The 16,711-nt window shown below is 35.0% G+C and overlaps 2 protein-coding genes and 1 pseudogene across 5 annotated transcripts; all 3 read right to left on the reverse strand.

Moving 5' to 3' along the window:
- Window positions 1–2,253: 2,253 nt before the first annotated feature.
- Window positions 2,254–3,329, reverse strand: LOC103852307 (protein OPI10 homolog). The gene is made up of 2 exons (XM_018656337.2): window positions 2,962–3,329; window positions 2,254–2,902 (listed from the first exon to the last, which is right to left on the reverse strand). The coding sequence occupies exons 1-2, from the start codon at window positions 3,062–3,064 to the stop codon at window positions 2,433–2,435; spliced, it is 573 nt and encodes a 190-aa protein (XP_018511853.2). The 5' UTR covers window positions 3,065–3,329; the 3' UTR covers window positions 2,254–2,432.
- Window positions 3,330–4,401: 1,072 nt separating this feature from the next.
- LOC103852308 (zinc finger protein 4) lies at window positions 4,402–8,551 on the reverse strand. Of its 4 annotated transcripts, none has more exons than XM_009129219.3 (2): window positions 8,225–8,551; window positions 4,402–5,491 (listed from the first exon to the last, which is right to left on the reverse strand). In XM_009129219.3, exon 2 carries the CDS (start codon window positions 5,456–5,458, stop codon window positions 4,670–4,672), a length of 789 nt encoding a protein of 262 aa, XP_009127467.1. In that variant the 5' UTR covers window positions 5,459–5,491; window positions 8,225–8,551; the 3' UTR covers window positions 4,402–4,669. The 4 variants fall into 4 exon arrangements, with proteins under 4 accessions (XP_009127467.1, XP_009127466.1, XP_033141753.1 ...); XM_009129218.3 differs by having other exon boundaries at window positions 4,402–5,506; window positions 8,225–8,524; XM_033285862.1 differs by lacking the exon at window positions 8,225–8,551 and adding an exon at window positions 7,157–8,217 and having other exon boundaries at window positions 4,402–5,565.
- LOC108870955 lies at window positions 6,138–6,884 on the reverse strand (annotated as a pseudogene).
- Window positions 8,552–16,711: the final 8,160 nt, after the last annotated feature.

Below are 16,711 nucleotides of genomic sequence, written 5' to 3' on the forward strand. Positions count from 1 at the left end.
TAGTGACACATATTAACAAAATCTACAATGATTAAAAACATATTTCTATTTAACTAAAATTTTATAAATTAAAAATAATAATTATATATGTCTAATAAAAGCTGTTTTGTAAAAAAAAAATAACGGCTAAAGATTGCATTGTTTAGACTCATATTTTTGACTGGTAAGATAACTCGATGATATAAATTAGAAACAAACGTCATTTAGAAACAATTAATACAAACATTATATTCAGGGATAATTATGATTAACGAATATTATCAAATTTTAGCAATAATTTTATAGTTTTCATCTTATGTTTATATGTTCTATTAAATTCATATCATACAAAAATATGATTATACAAACACACAAACACACAAACATATAAATTATATTAGGTAAGAAATTTAAAAACAAAAAATATACCCGCCCTCTCGAGGGCGGGTCAATATCTAGTTGTCCTTTTAAAATTTAAGGAAAAATATAATATAGTGTTATGGACTGGAAATGTCTTTGACCTTTTAAAATTTAAGAAAAAAAAAACACAAATATATAGCCTAACCGAAAATCAGATACAAACGGCCGAACCAGTCACAAGTGTCCCAAATGTTATCTTTTTCAGTTTACATTTTCTTCCTTGAAAATTTGATAAATGAACAAAAGAAAGGAAAGAAAAAGAAAGACGTGTCTAAGAGTTGACCAAGAAAAAATTAAGGCAAAGATAAACGAATGTGTTATCTTAAGATAAAGCATTGTCTGTTCTCAAAGTAATATGGTATCTCTCATACTTGTGAAAACTTTGATAGCAAAGTAAAATGTAAGGCTGCAGTGCTTACTGCTTAGAGATGTTCTAAAAGTATAATGTGTTGTGCTGTCTCCTGTCTGGAAACTGAGTTAAACTAAGATGGCTTATATATTAGAGGAGGTATAACTCGTGCGATGCCAAGAGTAACAGATCGGTCAAGTGTAATAATAATATTTGACCCAAGGAGCCTTTCGCATACACTAGTACAGACCATGTAAAGAGTATGGGCATACGAAGAAGATATATATGATCCCTCGTTAGTCGTTATCTCCACAAAGTACACATTGCTGCTTCAGTTCTCAAGCCCTCGTCTGACAACCATAGATAGGTTGTCTAGAATGCTAAGCACAAAATGAAACAACATGATGGAATCTTTTGAGCAAACAAGACCAATATTGACCATTGAACCTGTTCACGATGTATTCAAACCAGTTTCCATGTCTTGGTAGCAGATAAGGATGGTTTTCATCGGCATCGGCATGTTTTTATGAGGGAATGTATATCACATGCACCATTATTACTTGGAACTGGAACAGTAAGGATTCGGTCAAGGATCATTGACATGTCTGAATGAGCCATAATGCGCCAAGAAGTTCAAGATGGTGCAACTGAAACCATATCTGAACATTTAACACCCAATGATCTCGTACCAGATTCTTCTGTGATGTCTGTTAACCTTTCTAACTGTGGCCAACCATCAAGCAAAAAGATCAGCTCTCCATCATATGACCAAACCTGAGAAAACCGGCAGTTTTGTCCTTGGGCTTGATAAAACTTTTATAAAATCCAATAACCCATCCATCCCTCTTTGACATCCCAAAAGAGTTATACCGCAACAGGTAATGGCAAGTCCATGCTATCCAAGCCAAATATATTTATCACTTTTTCTCTCCAAGGCTAAACGCATTGGTAAGTGTTCTTCAATTTACACTTTTGAGATAAATCAGTCGCAACTTCGTAATATGGGAAACTCAAAGTAGCATAATTTTCCCAGTCAAGCAAATGCAGAGACGGGTTCAAAAATTAACTGTAGAGACCATAAAGCTTCCAAAAATATAAATGCAGATAGCCCGGTACATTCAAGTAGAGACCGTATGGTAATTTGTTAACAGCTTCATAAAAACCATACAAAGATAGACTAATAAAGGAGAAACAAGTATATTCAGAAGATGTAGAGAACGGCCCTAGTGACCATAGGTTCAATCATTTGGGTTGTTTTTCACCTTTCATGTACCTTAGAAAATGAGATAAGAAGAGTTTTTAATTGTTTATGAGCTTATGAAACAAGATCATATCTGAAACACCATCTGACTTGCTGAAACTGTATGCAACCAAGAACAGTAGAAGCCAAAAACTTCATAATTCATATCCCTCACAGTTTCTCATTGGCAAACTGAAGTAAAACTACAATCTCTTCTTCAACTCAGCGTATAGAACCCATGCTAAAATGAGCAAAACCGACATAGTACTACAAGTGAAGCTTCCCTGTAATGGATAAAGTCTTAACACTTTCAATTGCTAAGATAAGAAAGCTAATGAGCATAACCAAATCTGAAACATCATCAAGTTAGTGAAAGCATTAAAAGCAAACACTTTCCCATTGCCAAACAAAAGTACACTACAATCTCTTTGAGGTTTACAAACATTACAAAGCGAAGCTTTTGAGAAACCCAGGATCGCGTTTAGCTCTCTCCTGAAACTTCTTAAACCACCGATCCAAAATATCCATCGGAACAACCAACTTGCTCCCGTCGACGCCGCAAAACGACTGCATGAAGTTGAAAAGATTCTCGCCGACCTTCATCGCCAGCCGCTCGATCTTCCTCTCCGCCGCCACGTCCAGCGACGGAAGCGCCGCCGCATCCTCCACCGAGATACCGATTTTGGCCGATAAAGGAGCGGAGTCCCCCGCCGTGAGCTGCATCTGAGCCGCGCTCCCCGCCTCCGGCCACTGGAGAGACAAAACCGCCGAGGGGCGAGATAGGGTTACGGCGCCGCAGAAGGCGAACGCGGAACCGGGAGACTGGACGTAGACGGCTAGGGCTTTGTCGGGTGGGAGGGTGAAGTTGTTGAGGAGGAAGATGCACATCTCTCCGATTTGATCGTATGCTTCGCCTGAAGAGAGACGGTTAGATTAGTGTGGGGGGGAAGAGGAGGAGGATGAGGGAACTTACCGACGAAGTGGTTCATGTCGAGAACCCAGTGGAAAGTGTCGATTTGGGTGAAGGTTGAGATGTCGATTGGGAAGCTTCGGTTGGGGAACACGACGCCGAACATTTGTTTTTTTGTTAGCTGTTTGTTGATTTTGAGTTTTGCGGTGATCGACTAAGGAAGGAAGAAGAGTGTCCAGATGATTCTGGAAACAGCGAGACTGCAATAGTTACGCAAGGACGGAGACTGTCTATCAACCAAATAAAGACTTTTGGGGGATTTGGCCTCAAAGCGTAAAAAAAATCTAAATTTGACCTCTCTAATAATATAATTTTCTTCTTTTTTAATTATTTACATATCCAATCGGAATAAACTAAAGCCTACAAGTCAGTTAGAGATAATTTTAAATATGTTTATGTTGTAATAGAAATCAGTCTTATTTTCTAGTATTTATTAATTAGAAACTAAACTAAACTTAAATATTACTAAAACTTTAGATTGTCAAAAACCAATTTAGAACAAATTTGAGTTAAAAGAAAAAGAAAAATTAAATTTTGATGATCTAAAGATAATTTATATAATAAGAATTGGAAACTCAAAATTCTGCAAATTATTTTTATGATATTCCATTCCTTAAATATAGTTTTTTATCAAACCGATAAATAAAATAATAAATATGAACTTTTTCTTCTAAATGTTCCTTTCATATTTTATTTTTAAGATTTTGTATTCTTACAGATTTTATATTATCTTTTGAACATAGTTCATAAATATTAATATTTTTTATATAATTATAAAATAAATTAAAGCTTTCGATACCAATCAAAAATTTAAAAATTTTAAAGTAACAACTACAATCTTTAAAGCCAAAATCTCTACAGTCAAAAGTTCTAAAGCTAAAGTCTAAAACGAAAGTCTTTACTAATCGAAACTTTAATCTTATTCATTTTAAAAGTAAATTAACATGTTAGGGGTCCATATAGATTAACTTAGGTTATATGTATATATATTCTTCTTCGTGTTTAGGCCATCTCCAAACCAAAGTTATCTTTTTCTCTATAATTCCTAATAAAATAGAGAAACTTTATTATATAGTAAATTTTACTCGAATGGTTTATTCTATAATAGATAGAGTATTTACTCTATTATAGAAAAAAAAAGTTGAATTTCACTTTTTCATTCTATATTCCCTCTATTTTAATAGAAATTATAGAGGAAAAGATAAATTTGGGTTGGAAATGGTCTTACACAATCTACAACAGAATTCTTTTTGTGAAGAGAGCACAATTCAAAAAGACATCTTACAACTCCAGATACAGCATACAACATCGGTCGCAAACCTACATTCACCAACAGACAAAAACATTTTCCAATTCTAAAACAAAGGCAAAACACAATTTCCGAATGTTATAGGATCGTTACCCAGAGGAGACGTAGCAAAACTGATCAACAAATACAAAATCATACTTAAAATAAAAGGTTTCATAGATTTTTACCTAGTGATTATTCACAAGTGCACACTTATATACTTTATATCAAATACATATCCCTTTCGTTAATACACATAAGAAAACACTAGAATTGACTTCTAAGTCCATCAATTGAAAGTGACCACATAGCGAAAACATATTAGAAATGGTTTGTAAAACGCTCACTGTACATAATAGAGTTATAAATCTCGCGAAAGCAAATTAAGAATCCAAATTCAAAAAGAGAAAAAAGGAAGATAGCTCAAAGCTTCAACGTTAGATCTGGAAGAGAACACTTCATGTCCACTGCTTGTTTGACCTCCAAGTAATCCATTTTCCGTTGACCTAAATCACCATTACCTCCTTCAGCCGCATCCGACGCCTGTTGCCTGAAGCTCCCCGGCCATAGCAGCTCGGCCTCGTCGTCCTCAACCAAAAAAGGAACGAAATTACTGAAGTACCCCTGGTTAAACCTGGCAATGTTTCTAATGATCGTTTCTTGTGTTGGCCTTGTAATGCCGAGGTCGTGGGGGGAGGCATGCGCTCTGATTCCCAAAGTCCTGAACGACGTCATGTTACCGTTGTTTCCGCTTCCATGCAGCGGGAGGCACGAGAGAGCAGCTGCTGTGGCAGCAGCGGCGTAGGAGCTACTAGATCCTCTGCCAGGGAAAACTCCAGCGAGGCCCATACGCATAGCGCGTTTGGCAAGCGTTCTCTCGCGTTTATGAGCGTTTTGGTGACCGCCAAGAGCCTGAGAGCTGTAAAACTTCCGTTGACAATAGTTGCAAGAGAAAACCCTCTTGGATACTGATGGTTGTTGTTGCTCCGGATTGCTAATTTCGCTGGTGCTTGAAATTGGCAGCGTCAAAGAAGATGATTCAAGATCCAAGTTGTTGTTGTTGTTATTGAAACAGAGGCTAAGATCGAGAGAGATGGGCTTGTAATCGTCTCCAACGGGAGACAAGTTCGAGGCAACTTGGCTACTGGTACTGTCTGAATGATCATGTTTCGATGAAGCTTCAATCTCGAGGTCTAAGATCGGTCTCATCATTTTGGCAGAACCTGACGGTTGTTTTATCTTTTTCTGCAATGATTTTATCTGGAAAGAATGTTAAGAATGTCTAGATGAGTGATAATTGAGAATTATATAGGAAGTAAGACCACCTCCATCCATTAGGACCTCTAATGAGTTCTAATGATTAAATTAAGAATAAATAAGATGATTTGGCAAGTTTAGAACCTTGGTTAGTGCAAATATTTTTTTACTCTTCCAATGGGAGAACCCCATAGGGGTTCTCTCTGCAACACGTTTCCTTTCCATCTTTTTTTGTCATCCTTGTGATTTAATCATCGCATGCATGCATTTCACAAACTAATTCATTTCCGATCATTCATTTTTGTACTCTTCTTCATGATGGTGATCATATTAGTGTGTTAAAAAGACGCGGTTCTGTTTTCTTTTATCATCAATGGGGAAGTGTTGAAGACAAGGAGTTGGGCAAACAGCAGCTTCTGTACAGACTTACAGAAACAAGCACCACAAAAACTAGCAGTGTCATACGGCCCTCAGCGTATTTAGGACAGGACAATAGACTGTCATGTCTACAAAACGCATTCTAAACTATCTACCATGAATCTATCAGCGTAAATGGAGAAAAATTCAATTGCCACCAGGTTCATGATCGTGTACTATTAATACTTTTAGAGCAGGAAGCAAATGTTGACACAAGTGTACATATCACACACATAGTTCCAACTTCAATGTCTAAATGCTGCTACAATAAAATTAAGACAACCATGCTTCTCCTAAACAGCAAAATATGCTCGAGTCTAGCAACTGGTAAATTATTATCACACTCCAAAACTATCTACCATGACTGTATCTACACAAATGAAGTACAAACGATAAGTTTGGATACTAACTTGATCATAAAGTGTGAATTAATCTATATAAGTACACCTTGAAAAGGGCAACACTTGGAAACAAAAAAAAAAAAGAAGAAACTCTCTCACCTACGTGAAAAGCCACCACTTCATTGGCTCTGTTTCATGAAAAGAGCCCTCTCTCTTTCCTTCTCAACCCTCTCCCTCTTCAACCGCTCTTCCCTCAGCTCCTTCAAGCTCTTCTTCCCACTCTTCTTCTTAGATTCACTCCTACGTCCACCATCCTCCTCCTCCTCCCCTTCACCACCAGCTCTATCTTCATACTCACGTTTGTTCTCAACGTACCAAGGAAGCTTCACTCCTTTACCAGCAACACCGTACCCCAACCTATACTTCTCCTCATCCGGATCCCCTGCCCTCGCTGCAGCATCTTTCGCAGAGGCTCTCGCGGTCGCAGCAGCTTCTTTCCTCACCTTCTTCCTCCTGTGATCTTCCTCCTCCCCAGGCTTACCATCATCCTTCTTCGGTGTTAGCTGGATGGGGTCGAAGATCTTGATCCTCCTCCTTCCATTCACGAAATCGAAAGGATGATTTTACCTACCCGAGAAAGAGATCGAAAGGAGATTCGAGAGAGAAGCGGAGTCTTCAAGAATGGAGGAGAAAGAAAACTGGTTTTGCACAAACGAAGGAGAGAGAAAGACATTAATGTGCATTCCAATTACAAGATGACACGTTAGGGTGTCTTACTGATTCTAAAAAGCCCACGTTTGGCAGCGGTTCTCTGTTTATTTAGCATTTTTCATTTATTTTTATTTTTGCTTTTGGTTAGAACCTGTATTAAACTACCCCGATGGAGGTGCTCTAATAACTTTAAGAACTTAGATGGATCACTTCTGGCCAAACAAAGTCGATAATGTCTTCAAAGTATTGTAATAAAATTAATAATAATCAAGAAAAACAAGTGGGAGGAAACATTGGTGTGACTATAAATGGTCCTAGTGAGTCAATGAGTAGACAACATCAGAAGTGCCAAATTTAGTACTGACACATCCATCGTGCAGTCAACTCCAAACCAATTATATTCTTCTATTTCTATTTCTTAATAAATCAAAATTTATAATTAATCGAATTCCATTTTTAGCAGTAACTCAAAAAAGCTAGTAGATTGAATTTTATCCAAATCGTTTTCTACTTCATTTGCTTGATAATAATCTAAATAAAAAAATTCAAATAATTGTGTAAAATGTTAAACAGAAATAGATCCAAATGATTTTCTATTTTATTTTTTTGATTCTGCGTCATTGACAGTCAAAATCGAAAAATAAAACACTGACATTTACACAACTAGACAAACAGAAAACAGACGCACAGACACTTAGCAACAAACAAAAAGACAAAAAGACATATATAGCGAAAATATCACCGACAGCAAAATCAAATTACATATGAAGCAAGATCCATCATTTAAATCATTATCTGTGTGTGTTTTTTTTTCTATAAGATCCGAATTCAGTTTTTTTTTTTCTAAAGATCCTATCCCAATATCAGCTGACATTTGTGGGACGGAATACCTAAACAATACCCAATGAAATTTCTTTAAACTTTAAATTACATTGTTAACTGTAATTCTAAATTGGATATGAAAAGATGTGTAAATAGAAGGATTTTTTTTACAAAAATTGAGGGATAAAGAAAAGTAATATTTTTTGGGTATTCAATGTTTCGTGCAAAACGAAAAGAAAGAACGAGTTGGAACTAAATAACAATATTTTACTGACCGAAACCTTTAATAAAAGTGTTACAAACCATACTAATAATTGTTGATTAATCATCAAAACTTCATCAACCTTAGATGCAACAGTTTTGAGACAAAAGTTAATCCAAGAACATTGAGGGATTCAGATTTTCAAAAGAAAACAAAAAATATTCATACCTCTTAAAATGATGAAGAGACAAAGGCTTGGGATTTGAAGGAAGAACTGAGAGTTATGATAAGCTTTGTCTGCATCTGTCTCGAGAGTTTTTTTAGGTTTTTGATATGAGAGAGAAGAAGAGATGAGAGATGAGAGATGAGAGATGAGAGATGGGAGAAAGATGAGTTAATTGCGTTTGTGAGTGTTTTGTTCGGTTTGGGAGCACAAAAGAGAGGAAAGAAGTGGGATTGATATAGTGTAAGATGATTTTTATTATGATGGGAAAAGCTAAGGTTGCTGTGAGTGGGAGTGGAGGGGACAATGGTGGGACGTAGGGGTGGGCGTTCGGGTATCCGTTCGGGTTCGGGTCGGGTATTTCGGATTTTTGGGTATTTCGGTATAGAGGTGTAGAACCCGTTCGGGTATTTCTGTACTTCGGGTCGGGTTCGGGTATTTTTAGTTCGGATTCGGTTATTTCGGATCGGGTTCGGATATTTAGATTTTGAAAAAAAAAACTAAAATTTTTATTTCTCAAGTTTCTTGTATTTAAAAATATAACTTTCAATTAACTAACTTTTTATTTTTAATAGATTGAATGGTTAATAAATTTAGATATAACATTTTAAAACTAAAAAAACATTAATTTAGTTATTTTTTTTTTAATTTTGGATGTAACTTTTTGTTAATTTTTGAAATAAAAAACTTGACATGCATTTTAAGTGAGTAACAAATCATTTTTTTCGTAATTGTATGTATATCATATGAACTTAAAGTATGTGTAGTATCAATATAAATATTTTATATAAAATGAGAGATGTAAACTAGAAATATAAGGTTAATTATATATATGTTCGGTTATCTTCGGATATCCATTCGGGTTCGGGTATTATCCATTCGGGTTCGGGTATCCAATCTCTCCTTATTCAATACCCGTTCGGGTATTTTGCTACTTCGGTTCGGATTTCGGTTCGGGTTTTTCGGATCGGGTTCGGGTGCCACTTCGGATATCGGGTAAAGTGCCCATCCCTAGTGGGACGTCTCACACTTAAGTCAGACTAGAGTTAAAAAAAAAAAAAAATTGGGATAATTTTCTTTAATTTTTTTATTTTTCTTATGATTTTTATAATAATTCATTGTGTATGTATGTGTTGGTTCAATTGGTTTCATACTCGGGGTCCATAACTCTTTAACTTATTTAACTAAAACTCTGTTAAAGGTGAAAGTTGGCAGTCAAGTGCGGCCAATCTCAGGCCAATTAGATTAGTGTTGCTTTAGTATCATGGGATCTGAGTTCAACTCCAAGATGTTACACTTTAAAGAAAAATGTTTTACCATCTACTGATTCATCACATTTTTAAAATATTTACTTGTTATTACTTTCAACCCAAAAATATGGATAAAATCAATTTACAACCGAGAGAAACAAAATCGGTACAACATACAATCTTAAAAGATTAAATCTGATAGACTACATTGACGAGTTGTTATTAGCAACATCGGATTACACATGTTCATCACTTCTCGATTGATGTTAATCCATGAAAGGAGCTATATATAGGCTTCCCACTTTCCTCCACAACTAAATCCACCACATGCTTTGAAGCTCGAAATCACTATCGAGTGGACATGGAAACTCCATATCTAAGAACGAAGTCGCAACCACCCCTGACCAAGTTGAAGACGAGCTGAGATTGGAACCGCATTGGCAAGAAGTAATTTGAAATTGCCATCTCAAAAATCACCACTCTAAAATTTGACCTCTGCCGCTTCCAAGCCTCCCTGACCTCGACTCTACACCGGAGTCAGTCACCATCAAGCCGAGTGTTCACCGGGGCCCCGAATAGGAGCTCGAGATATCAATGACGTCGCTAGGGGTTGACATCTCACAGAGGGGAAAACAAAAGAAAATAGGAGGCAAAGAGAAAAACAAAGAAAGGGAGAGGAAGTGCGACCTGCTTCGGCTTGTCGAGCACCGCGCCAGAGGAGAACGGTCACCTTAAGGACTACTTTTCTTTGAGAGGAAATAAGAGAGGAATTGTTGTCTGAGTTAATACTCTTTTGATTCATCATATTTAGTATCTATCGAAGTAAAAAAGATTTCAAATTAGAAGTCATAATTTTTCTCAGTATAAAAACATAAGTTGATGGTGATGCATTTACAAGATCTGATAAATTATGTAAGACAATTGAATGAGGATATCAAAATTAAAGGAAACTCAAGAGATTTATTGAGTAAAGAAAATGTGAAAACAAATAATTTCATACATGTTAGACCATCGTTAAATGTATTCCTTTATTTTTATACTAAAATAAAATGTGATTTTCCAATTATGCTTTTAAAATAATAAATATATTTTCTCTATATATAAAAGAAAAAATAACAATCTTTATTTTAGAGGGTGAAACAGAAGTGGATTAGAAAAATGTCATTTATGCATTTGAATTCAAATGTAATATCTAGGATTTTGAATGGAAAGAGAAGAAAACAATAGCGATACACACTATAACGACCGCATGAAAATTTCCATTTAACTTATTTTACCTACAAATGTGTTTCTATATTAAATATATTAAAATATATAGTTTTGATCTGCATGTATATTGCCAATATGATTATGAGTGGATATTCTAGTATTTGTTCGGATTTGGTTCAAATCTATTCGAATTTCTGAAAAATACACATTGTTAACTAAATACAATATAATATAAGAATAAGTAGTTTAAATATTGAACAATAAATTATTTGTATATATGTAAGTAAGAAACAATCCAAACTCAGAAAATAAAATTGGTCAACTATATTATCCAAACACATTAAATTATAACCATATATTTTATTTTCTAAAATATAAATCAAAGAAAAAGAAAGAAGACGTATAAACGACTTTTAAATAAAGTATTCTTTTATATATGTTTAAATTAATTTTCTATTAAATTCTAAATACATTTTATAATTATTGTATCTATACATTGGTTTTAAAATAAATAATATTAATTCTGAAAAACATATTATTAGAAAGTTTTATATTAAATCTTTATTGTATTTTGGATCGCTTTATATCCACTTTCACCATTCAAAAATAATTTTCAGACCGTTAAAACCGTTTGATCCACTCTTGTTACGTTAGATCCGTTTGATCCGCTAGATACACAACACTTTGTTCGCTTTTTCCATTCGAAGACTAAAATTGGCATATTAGTCTTATACAAGCAAAAGATTGAAGATGGATTTGAATGCCTAAAATAGGGTTATTCAGAACCCGAGATATGTAAACGAGCTGAATAGAATTGACAAGTTTAACTTAATATTTTCATACCAAAATAACAAATATTCTTACTACATAAATTTTTAGAGAAGTTCAGTCGTATTTCAAACAAGCAAGATTTATGTGTGTTTGTGCCATTCTCTTCGGTCTCGATCATCTTTATATATTCATCCTTAGGTCGACCATTTTTCCATTTTTTTTGTAGATTTGTAATTTTGTATCTATCTTCTTTCCATTTTCAATGATATTTCCTCATATCCAAGCTTCGATCCTATCTTCTTTGAAAGTTATCTTTTCTCATTTTCTTTTTATTATTTTCCAAGTATGTAAACCATCATTGATTTGGGATTTTTACGGTTTAAATAATTGCGGATCGTTTTTGTGTTTTAGGTCATTTCAGACAGTTTTACGATTTAGGTTTTTTACGATTTTCCCCAAAATATTCTGTATCACTCCAAGTCGTGTTATTTGTGCCATTAGTTATTCGAATTGATGAAAATATTTTTTGTCGAAAAACATATTTGGTATTTACGTTTAACTATTTTTGACTCAATGTTTAGCTAATTTCACGGAAAAAGGATTTCTATTTTTTTTTCGTAAAATTTCTCAACGGTAGTTTCATTTTTTTTTGAATGAACGTAAAATTTATTCAGTCAAAACTGTATTACATCTGGTGCTACTGTTTTATTTTGTACAAAGAATAAAAAAATATGAGCATCTATCACAAAACCTTTTTCTCACTCTCCTCGCGACCCAAACCAAGCCATGAGGCCCTCTGCAAGATGTTTGTGCCCTTTTCCTTTCACCGAAAGGAGCTTCAGCCTGATTGCCTTATATATGAACGTGATCAAACAAGCCACATCATGTGGTTGTTCACCATGACTACGCGAGTTTCTCTCCCTCCATATTGTATGCACAGTTGCTTGCAAGCTGTATTTGATGAGAAACGTCTCTGTTGGATTGAACCCGGGATTTGCTATCATCTCAATAAGATCATTCCAGTCTGCAGTGTATCTGTCTTTCATAATACCCCCCCCCCCCCCCCCCCCACAAGCTTCTTCCAAACCTTTTCTGATTAGCGACATCCAAAAAAGAGATGGGAGCATGATTCTTGAGCAACATTGCATACAACACAGGTGGTGTTGAGCCCAGCACACCACTGTTGCACTAGATCAAGCGTTTGAAGCCTTCCACGTATGGCGATCCAAAGCAAGAAGGAGTATTTTGGAGTTGATTGAGAGAACCAGACTCCTTTACTTGATTGAGAGAACCAGAACCAGCCCAGCACAACAGTAGTTTCATTACGCTGAAACAAAGATATTATTGGGAAATATTAGAACTCTTCTTAATCGACTGAGTACATTTTCAAGTTGAAAGTACTGAGAAACGGTTCTAAATAAAATTGTGTTTGTTTTATGTCAATTTCGTCCTGGTAATATTAACAAGTGACATATCTACAAAGGGTGAAAGTCGACTTCCTGGTCAGTTGTTGGAATTACTCAATCATATTTCTAAGTTAAACTATTATTGACGAGATGATTACATAAACTTACGAAATATATTAAAGCCACCCAATGGCAAAAATCTCAATGAGCAAGTTTAAAACACAAACTAAATAGAAGCATAAAAACAAAAGAGGGGTGAACGGTCTGTTTATTGCCCATCTTCTCCAGGATTGAGCTCATTAGTCTTCACAATCCAGACCTTTTCAGTTTGGCCTTCCCCAGCTTCATCCTGAATCTTCTCCGATTCATACAGATATGGTCCCCTTCTCAACAGTCTCCGGTTTACTAGTCAATCCAGTTAAGATTCGCAGCATCTAACAACGAAGCTGAATACAAAACTGAATATGAAGCTCTCATTACCAGACTCTTAATGGAAAAGACAACTAGAGAAAAACATATCCAAGCCTATTGTGTAGTATAGCAAAGACTACTATGCAAAGAACAAAAGAATAGACACTTATATGAAAGTCGTCCAAGATCTTAAAGAATTCAGATTTTTCAAATTAACAAAGGTTACCCAGGGAAAGAACACACGTGCAGATGTAATCATTGCGTTGGGCGAGTAATCCTAAAGATCAAGTAAAGAGGAAAGTCCCGGTTCAAAAGATAAAGATACCGAGCATCCATTGGCTTCTGAAGTTGTTGTCCCCATCACGGCTATCTGATTCTGATGTAACCAATATGGACATTCACTCCCCTGACCTTGGTGCCAAAGTCCTTATCCCTGATTAGAGGCTTCCTATTCTACAGTACTTGGCCAACGGAAAGTTACCAGATGATAGATGGGAAGCACACATGCTCAAATACCAAAGCACCCATTACATCCCAATGGGTGGAAACCTTTACGGATGGATGGCTAACAAGTTCATGTTACCATGTGTCCACAACAAAGAAACTAGAATAGTCATGGCTTAGACACATGAAGGAGAAGAAGGGAACCATTCCGGTGAACGAGCAGTTGCTCTAAAAATCAAAGGCCATGGACATTTTTGGCCAACAACGGTAGCAGATTGCAAAGAGTGTGCAGCAAAGTGAAAGAGATGCTAGAGATGTTCCAAACATTCACTATCCTATCAAGTTGCTAAGACTGATCACCACTCTGTATCCTGTCATGCATTGGGCAATGGATATTGTTCACCATCTGCTGAGTTCATGGAAGCGACGCTTCTTACTTATGATTACAGACTACATAAAATGGTGGAGGAAAATACATTTATTCAAATCACTGATCCCAAAGTACATAACTTTTTCTGAAAATACATCATATTCTGACACAGACTCCGCTACGATATTGTCACCAACAACGATTCTCAGTTCACCTCTAATAATTTTTGCGGTTTCTGCGAGAGATGGCAGATCCGCCTAAGTACATTCATACCAAAATATATTTAAAGGAACGAAAAGGCAAAAGCCACCAAGAAAATCATCATATACATAATCAAGAAACATATTAATCTTAAGAAAGGTTACTGGGTAGACGAGATCATAGAATCTATGAACCTCAAACGTTACTTCAAGAAAAAAAACTACATAAGGTTTAATCTTTTTCAGGGGTACGTAGGCAGCTTTAACAAGTTCAATTATGCAAAAAAGTAATATGTAAGCTGTTTCATTGGCTAAAAACTCGTGTTGAAAGATATTTTTCATGTCATGGTAAATTCGCCGAGATGAATCACTCATCTCAATTTCACAGTCTTACTAATCGTGAAAGCCGAGTTAAAAAACAATCTTGACAATGACACAGTAAGCTTGTCGAGTTGAGTGACATCCTTTTCCATGCTTAACCCGTTTATAAAGTTATGCCGGGTTGAATGACTTATACATTTGATATAGTAAACTCAGTCAGATAGTGAACATAAAGCATGTTCTACTAAACAAAAAGTTTGGTGTCATGTGAAGCTAAGACAAATACCAAAAAATATTTTGGATAAACTATGTTCACAACATGTCGACTATGTCCTAATCAAACACTTAGTTGACATATTCGTTTATGATTCATCTAAGCGATAAATGCTCCAATATATTTTCAAAATAACTTCTGTCTGACGAGATGGAAATTTATAAAGACGCAGCGGCATCACAGCAACTTCGCCGAATTGAATGATACACACGTGTCACGTTCGTTCGAGGCCGAGTTAAAATATATTGCAGCATCACAGTATAATTCGCTGAGTTGAATGACAAAATATGTTAGAATTAACTCATCGTCATACCGAATTGAATGACTTAAATCAGAGAATCCACGGAAAATAATGATAAATTTCTTGCTTCTGCATATCTTAGAAAACACTTTTATTTTATTTTTATCTCAGTAGACACTTTCCAAAACAAGTAATCAAAATTCGTAAAAGTTGATGGTCTTGTTTTTTACGTTAACGTTTACGTTCTACAAAATAAATTTTCTAAAATATGTAAACGCTAACAAATATTATACAAAAAGTAAAATTTTCTTTCAAATTGCGAAATGCGAAGTATAAGTTTTGTATCCTTCTTAATAAAAAAAAAGTTGTGTATCCTATTCCGGACATTGATGTGAGAGGTGAGATTACTGACTGGGAGCTGTCCGCAAGTATAAGATAAGAGTCCACAAAAAAGAAGAAAAAGATAATCGTCCAGAGTTGAAGTGAATATCATCACTACACAGAAAGCATATCCATGTAGGACCACGACAACTAGTTCCATTGTTTTTTTCGCAGTCTCCACTAGCTACGTATGTTCTTGTCCGATACATATATTATTATATTCTCTTTACACAAATAATTCGTCAACTTTATTAATTGTTCATAAGGCGTACGTAGTTTCATGTGAAATTTCTAAATAGAGAATCGGAAGGTTTTGGATAGTAGATGTAGGGTTTAGATTCCTTCTTTAACAAGTCAACTATTCTTTCTAAGATGTTTGAAGTGATTTTGAATCTTTTTTTTTTGAGGCAGAAGTTGGCAGGTTATTTCCTGCCGCTGCATTTACGTGCATCATGATTTGATATGTTCAGATGATACCTTTTCCAAATTACGCGAGATCGTTAGTCTAACTAGAAAGGAAGAAATCTTCAGTTAATATTATAAGACGTGGTGGCTTTATAAAGATTGTAAGATTGAGCTCCGAACTTCTTCGAATCTTCGTATTCAAAAAAAAAAAAATTCAAGTCAATTCGTATTTACTATGGTTAACAAAAATAATTGAGACACAGACACACAGTTCACTGTATCAAAGCCTAGAAACACATCTGCAACCGTTAAAAAAACTGAAAATATATGTATTTTCCAAATTATGATAACTGATATTTTGATTTTTTTTTTAAAGATTTTTGATATTAAATGCATATAAGTTCAAATGGTCCAATAAAAACAAAAAATTTCAGGAGCATTTGAACCATTTTATCTTTAACCAGAAGAGTTTTGGTATGTGCATACCGGAGATGCATATTTTATATTACTGTAATACTATTGATTTTAAGAAATGGTATTTTGGTTTTTAATATTAATAAACGGATATAATATTTGTTCGAATAATAGTGGAAGAAAAATAATAACCGAGAACAAAATATGTATAAAATTACTTGTTAATCACAAAACAGAAAATAATTTATATGAATGTATTTAGATATCCAATCGAAGAATTACAAGGATGGTGATAGCATCCCAACAAAAGATTCTTTATGTTATTGTGTCTTTTTTTTGTTCCTTTCCTCCTTACAAAAGGAAAAAGGAAAGAAAAAAAGTGAAGTAGCTCCTCA

The sequence above is a fragment of the Brassica rapa genome, chromosome A02 (genome assembly GCF_000309985.2).
Source record: "Brassica rapa cultivar Chiifu-401-42 chromosome A02, CAAS_Brap_v3.01, whole genome shotgun sequence".
In the NCBI taxonomy this organism is placed as follows: domain Eukaryota; kingdom Viridiplantae; phylum Streptophyta; class Magnoliopsida; order Brassicales; family Brassicaceae; genus Brassica; species Brassica rapa.